Source organism: Epinephelus moara, chromosome 20 (assembly GCF_006386435.1).
Source record: "Epinephelus moara isolate mb chromosome 20, YSFRI_EMoa_1.0, whole genome shotgun sequence".
Classification (NCBI taxonomy): Eukaryota; Metazoa; Chordata; class Actinopteri; order Perciformes; family Serranidae; genus Epinephelus; species Epinephelus moara.
In genome coordinates, this window is record NC_065525.1 from 6,753,767 (window position 1) to 6,761,175 (window position 7,409).

Consider the following 7,409-nt stretch of genomic DNA (forward strand, 5'->3'; position numbering starts at 1 on the left):
ACATTTAAATAAATCTGAAGATGACATGGTTGCAACAATTACTTACTTGCCAGCTACATGGGCATTCTCAACGAAGGCCAGGGCAGCCTCAAGGCCTTTAAGCTGAGCCACAGCATTAGAATCAGTGACAAACTTCTTTATCAGTCCCAGGTATTTCCCCCACTCTGGACTCTTCTCATCTTCTATCCTCTGGAACAACTTCAAAGCTTCTTCATAACCATTCAGACGGGCTTTCCACACCTGGAGACGAGCAAGAGTCGCCAAGAAGAGGGTGAAGGACAAAAAGAGAAAGGGGTATACAAAGTTAAATAAACATCAGCTGTGATTTGTCAGCACAAAACTAGATGTACACAATTAGATTTGTCTTTCTTAAAATGGAGAAAGAGAAGCAGGACAGGACAAATGCACAAATGTCTTTCTGGTTCCTGGTGGGAAGATGGAGGTCTGTATAATGGACAGGGGATGTGACCTACATTCATAGTATCTGTTTTAGATCATCTTCTGCATTTTCCCTTTAAGTGCACACTAGGCAAATTGTTCACTGGCTTTTATTTCAGGCTCATCGGTGAACCGGTAACATAACTGAACTGATCATTTGTTTTAGGTTTACAACATATATGACAAAGAAAAGCTTCAAAATTTGACATCTGAGAAACTACACCCCCCAAATGTTCGACAGTTTGGCTTGAAAAATTACTAAAACAGTTAATCAGTTATCAAAAAAGCCGCCATTTCATTTTCTTTCAATCAAGCAATCAATTAATTAACTAAGATCTCTGACACACCAAGCTGGCGGGCAGGCAGTCAATATCGGGCTGTCAGTGAGTGCAGTTATTGTAATTTTGGGAGTGTGTCCACCACAGCTGGCACTAGTTAGCACTTCTAGGCTCTCTTTTTTCTTATTCAGCATGTTGATTCAGCATCAGAGCCAGTGGTGTGTAAAACCTCTCAGACTGGCAGTTCAGCTTAGTACACAAGAAGAAAAAGGTAAGTAAGGAAAGCAAATAAATGACTAAAGTCAAGGAGAACTGAGCTCGAAACATATTATATTGGGTAAGATGTCTTTATTTATTTTTTTAGCTATTGAGCTCTTCAGCAGAAATGGTTAGTAACTGTGTGATGGTTTGCGTGCACCCTGTAAATGTCATGTGTTCTTTCAACGTTGAGCTGTGTTGTTAATGTGCTAACTGACAACTAGCGTCTTGAATCTGTCCTGTCGGTCTTCCAGTTTCCCGTTCTGAATGACAAGTACAGACTACGGCCGCCTGCTGCCATGGCGAATAATTTCCTGTCATGCAGACGCATAACATACATACAAGGAGGCTGTTGGCTGTAGTCTTGGTGTGGTGAGATCAAGTGTAATTTTTTGGCTGAGACACAGGCAATGTGAGGCAATGCAACAGTCAGCCTTCATTGTCTCTAGTTCTTTGATGTAAGTTTGGTGTGTCTGGGCCTCAAATATTTCAGCTCTGATTAAAAGCTTCTTCAAGGCAGGCTTCATGACATGGCTGCTGTATTAGCCTGCATTAGTTTTAGTTAGGTGATCTAACCAAATGGAAGTAGAGCACATTTGTAAGAGCAGGATGGTATATGTGTAACAGAGTCAAACTGAGTAAACTACAGTTTGTGTGTTCATGCTAATGAGGGATTTTTTTCCAGTGCAACAGCATTGAGCTGTCTAAATGTTTTTGGACAACAATAGAGCTCTAGGGCACACACGAATAAGATACCAGGCTTTGATATACAGACAGTACGTATCTAGAATATCTCCAGGCTCATCCTTTAATCATTCAAGCAGAAGTTCAGATGCTACTGGACTATATACAGCGGCCTAACAGGGAGCCAGTTAGGAGTCCATTTGATGAGAATTCATTGTTTAAGACCGAGTTTGGGAAAAGGCAAAACCAAGCACTTTAAATAACCAAAGAATCATATGGCACTGCGTTGTCTCCAGATTAGATGCTTACAGTATATTAGATTAAGACTGATGTCATGCTGGATTGGTTTGCTCATAAGACTTGGATTAGATTTGTGTAGTAGTTTAATCCCAAATTTTAAGCCTTTCTGGGATAAGGATCCAAATAAACACAGTAAGCAAGTCTGTAAGAGATTATCAGTCGGAAACTGTGCAAGAGCTAGTTTAACAGTGAACCTGAGAAATGAATTTATTTTTATTTTAACATACGAAAAAAGAATAGTTTGGGTGAAGATGAGCTACAGTCAACACCAGCTGACGAGTAGGAACCAAAAGTAAACATTACATATCAGAAAGTATATAGGATGGATGAAATATAACAAACAACTGTTGTCATTACTTGACTTAAAGGAAATATTTTCTAAATGAGTGAATGAAATTGAGTTTCACTGAGAACAAACATTGGTCAGTGAATCAGTCACCTTGTGTTCACATTTCTGGTCGATGGGAAGCTTCATCCATTCGCTATCGTCCCCCATGGTGGCCACTCAGGGGTGGGCTTCCCCAAAGGTACTCAACTGGAAAACAGCAGCATTGACACAAAATTACATTTGGTGCAATCGTCCGTGGTTTACTGCTGGGGAATAAGTGAACCCTAAAATGTGTCACATCTTGGTGTCGGTAGAGCACCACCCGAAAACAAAAATCGAGATTTTATGAGAAACATTGTCCTTTCAGCTGAAGCCGTCTCACTCACACCTCAGCTTGGGACATTTAACAACACCAGAACTGCTTTAATAATTATGACTGTTGTGTCAAGATAAACACAAAATCAAAACAGTCACCCTACATTCACTGCAATTTCCTAATTGGTAGTATTAACCTTTTTTCCCGTCTACCAGCTAAAAATGATTCAAAATACCCGCTAATAACTGACGCTGCTTTCGTTTTTATGTCCTCTGCAGAGCTTTCAAAATAGTTTGATGTCCTCAAATCCATTTGTTTTAATTTTTCCCAAATATGGCATTTTATACAGAATCAAAACCCTAAATTTACTAGTCGCCCCCAGGAACCCTGACTGATTCCTTGTTGGCTCTTGATCAAACTAATAAAAAATGTATCCAATAATAAGTTCTACTATTGGACATCCGAAAAAAGAACCCTTAAGACTCTTGGGAGCAGGAAATGGGAAATGTAGTACTGGATAACCAGAGGCAGCATTTTTACGACTAGTCCACTCTTCCTCCACCTGTACTAGGCACTGCCTCATTCAGTGTGAGAGTGTGCACAGAGTCCATTACACCAGTGCATCATGGCTATCCATGATTTATCTTAATTTAAAAAGGTAAAGTGTGTAAGATTTAGGGGGATTTGGTAGCATCTAGCAGTGAGAATTGCAACCAGCTAAAACTTCTCCAAGCTGGAATTCCTTCAGTGTTCAAGGTTCATGACGTTTTTTACTTGGAGCCGAATTATTCGCACTTTCGCAGAAGCCTCCTTTCCATTAAAAGAAAAAAAAGAAGAAGAAAAAAAACGCTGATTCAAACCAGTAATACTGAATAAAGCAGTTTCACTTTACAAATCAGTGAACCTGGCTGCAACACTGTTGTTGAATTAAATTCAAGTTCTCTTTCAAGGACTAAGTTAAAAATGTCTCATTTTCAAGGCATTCCAGTACTTAAATATCCAATTACCCAATTCAAATACTTTTAAGCATCTCAAGCACCTTTCAAGAACCCTGTGTGTCCTATGTAATGTAGATCAGTGGTCTCCAAACTATCTCAAGTAAACCAAAGGGAAAGTGGAGCACAGAATTTCTACATGAGCAGAACCAATAACAGATTTTTGATGCTGACAGCCTTACTTGGGAATAATAAAAGGTTAAATTGTTGTTACTGTCTCTTCAGTCTCAAGTCCTGTAAAAGTGCTTCACCAAAGAACTGTGTAAAGTACTTTCTTCAGTTGCAGTGTCACTCACTTAAATGCACTTACTTCCACACAAGCATAAGCATGTGACTGTTAATGCACATTCAGGGAGGAGCCATGGGTTCATATTTCATATTGATCCAAGCCAGTCTAGTAAACAAGCTAAAGACATCACCCATAGCTCGGCAAAGTACTGTCAGCTTGGAGCCAGTCTGACACATAAGCAATGCAAATTTAGCAGATGTAGCCTTTAGAATAGTTTATAGGCGTACTGGTACAGTGGCATCCTTCAAAGTTCACAACACCTGCTACAAATGTATGACACAAAAATTATAGCAAACCTCTGGATGGAAAGAGCACCTAACTCCATCAAAAAAAGCAGTGCAATTTAATGTGACCTTGGTTATTCATTATGGTCGGTGCACAAAGTGACTTGATACCCTTCCAAGAGTCATCTCATCACAATTATAAGAAATACACAGTGACGATACAGTGCTTAAAGGGGAACACCACCTAATTTAAGAATTCCAATGTTATTTCCATGGCCTAGGAAAGTTCAATCAATATTTGTGAACATGAGCTACTCTCTCTCAATGCCAGAAACCAGAGAAGTAAATCTCAAACTTGTGATGTCATAGGGTATAAAGTCTGGAGCCAATCCATAGCCAGTGAATGGGAGACTGATTTTGTGGACCCACACACTGTTTGTTTTCTTTTTAATACCCAAATGTGCTTTACTCTATATTACTGTTCTTAGCTCTGAAACAGGAAATGTACCCATATACTGAGAGCATCCCTCTGTCGGCCTGCAGCATCAGTGAGAACATTTTTCACCATTCAGTGCCTATGGAACAGCTCCAGATTTTTAACCTCATGACAGTGATACTCAACTTAACAGCCCGCAGGCCAAATTTGGTCATTGATAGGGTACTATGTGGCCTGCTGGCCATTTTTCATCATTCACAATGAAAATAAATTGATTCACACTGGGATTTTTTTTTAACTTTGAATGTTAATAAGGCTCCAAAGTGCATAAAAGGCATCAAAAAAGAGCTTGTCTGTCAGAAAAACGAGAAAAAAAGTGCAAGGGCAGGATACCCAAAATCCCCCGACAGAGATCTAGGTTGAACCCTAAATGTCCTTAAATCCTGGAAACGCCCCTACTTACACCTGATCTGTGCGGGGCTGCCGTGACTGAATTTGTCTCTTGGCAAAGGTGAGCGAGGACAGCAAATGTCAAAGGGTTAAAAATTAGCCATCTGCTTTACTAATATATATTTTCCAAATCTGGCCCCTGTCATTTGCACAGTAGCCCCCAGGCAGAGCAAGTTGGAGTATCCCTGCTCTATGATATCACAAGGTTATATTTTTTAAATCATAGGAATAACATGTATGAATTTTGAAAATGGGCGTAGTTCCCCTTTAAGGATAGAGCTATTGTTGCTTACATACACCATGTGAACTATGGGTGGGTTTATACAATCTTAGAAAGCTCATTAGTAATGTGAAAAGATGTCCAAGCAGGCAGATGCATTCAATTTTCACTCCGTTTTGAGACAACAGTTTAACGTTAGATCAAAGTTGTAACTGTTATAATGCCTTTAGGACTCATAAATATTTAAGTTACATTACAATACAATTATAACCAAGACGTCAGACGAGAATTTGCCACACATCATAAGACTGACATATTAATATATCACCCAGATGTAATCCCAGTCGTGTTTCACTTGTAATACAGGTATGACAGTATGCATGAAGGAGATAGCAGTAAACCGTCAGAATTCTTACTGGGATTTTGAACTGCATACAAGAATGAACACATGAGGACTGGAGGAGGCTAACTACCCTACATGCACCCGGAGGCTAGACTGCACCATCAAATACAGCCAGCCATAACCAATTAGGTTAGCAACCTATTTCAAACTGTGCTATCTAGTTAGCCATGTCAATGAATGTCACCAATGCTGTTTCCAGTTTGCCAAGGCTGGGAGTGGTCACCATATTATCTAGCTGACGTTAGTTAGTTACAAGCTAGTCAGATGAGCGCCATTAAATAGCGAACTTAGCAACGACTGTGACAGTTGCTAGGTTAGCACGTTAACCCGCTCATTCTGGTTCAAGCCGCTACGGCAAAAAATACAAGCAGCTAACAATGGCGCCCATCATGTAGTTTGTTGACATATGTGGCAAAATGTATTAGTTAAAGCCTGTGTTAATAGCGAGACCTTATTGTTTGCTAGCGGCAGGTAGCTGCCGTTAGCTGCTTAGAAACAAGGCTATGAGCTAACCCTCCACAAGCGCCAACACAGCCAGGCCTAACAACGCAGTTCACAACGACAGATGCACAAACGCAACAAGCTAGCATGCTAAGTCAGAGTAAAATACGAGTTTGGACTAAAATAAGAAATGAATTGTATATCGCTGGATACCTGTTTGCGTCTCTAGGAGACAATACGATGCTGGCTGTCCAGTTGGATGGGGTTGATAATGGGATCACTACAGAAGAGCCCAGCGGAGCTTTATACAAGCAGCGCCGCCCTGAAGACAAAGCACAACTTCCGGTTTCTAAATAAAACTGTCAGCTGCAACGTTTCTCGGTTAATAGTAAGTGTATAATTCATTCACATAAATTGTGCAGGAGTAAATATCTTAAGTAAATCTAAGTTGCGGAATACAGTGTTGTTCGTTTATGTCTTTCTGTGCAACTGAGATTTTTTTGCGCTCTTATTTTAAAAACAAATGAATACCAATTTCCGGTCCCACAACTGCTGCCTTTGTCCAACTTGTTACAGCTTTTTGAAATGTCTCCAAGGGCGGAGAGACAGAGGAGGGGCGGAGACAGGGGCACCACCCTGACTACATCCTTGTTTTGTTTAATGTGTACACTTTCACTGCATGAAGCATAAACACAGACGAGGAAACACCAGTAAACCCAATACACTCCACTTAATGTTGGACTCACGTCTCATACATAACAATTTACTCCGTATAACTTATTAGCAGCTTCCTTATTTGTCACTAGACGAAGCCATTGATTGGTTGCATTTGAACTATAGACCGCCCCTAATGTAGAAACTTCCTTTGCTGATTGGACCATCATATGTATTGCTTCTCATAACGAGATATTTTGATTGGCCAGTCTGAAATTTAGCCCTCCCTGTAACTATGAAAATCTTTCTATTATTGGTTAATGTCAGGTATTGCCTTTACACATACCTGATTCGACTGGCTGACGTTTTTTAAATCCCGTTTCATGTTTATATTGTTTTATTATTCGCATATGTAATTTAAATAAATGATGTCAATGTGTGAATAAACACACAACTGTGCATAATACCACAAGTAGTCTTGAATTAGGTATTTCAACTTTTTTTTAAATTGTTTTGTTTTTGACTTTTTCACTTAAAAAGGACACCTTCACACTTAACACGTGGAGCCTCTCACACTCCCACACACAATGAATAAGGGTACACATTTCTCCATGAAATACTATTGTACATAGCATTCTAACTGTTTGAAAATGTAACACTTAGAGAAGAACAACCCACAACAGCATTTCATTTAA

At 39.7% G+C, this 7,409-nt stretch overlaps 1 protein-coding gene across 2 annotated transcripts in view; it reads right to left on the bottom strand.

The window, feature by feature from the left end:
- Positions 1–6,380, bottom strand: part of ckap5 (cytoskeleton associated protein 5) — a 42,001-nt gene extending 35,621 nt beyond the window's left edge. For both annotated transcript variants that reach the window (XM_050072649.1, XM_050072648.1), the window contains exons 1-3: positions 6,274–6,380; positions 2,398–2,493; positions 47–240 (exon numbers count right to left, since the gene is read on the bottom strand). In XM_050072649.1, the coding sequence (XP_049928606.1) occupies positions 47–240; positions 2,398–2,454 (251 nt within the window). In that variant the 5' untranslated portion in view covers positions 2,455–2,493; positions 6,274–6,380. The remainder of the gene's footprint in view (positions 1–46; positions 241–2,397; positions 2,494–6,273) is intronic.
- Positions 6,381–7,409: the final 1,029 nt, after the last annotated feature.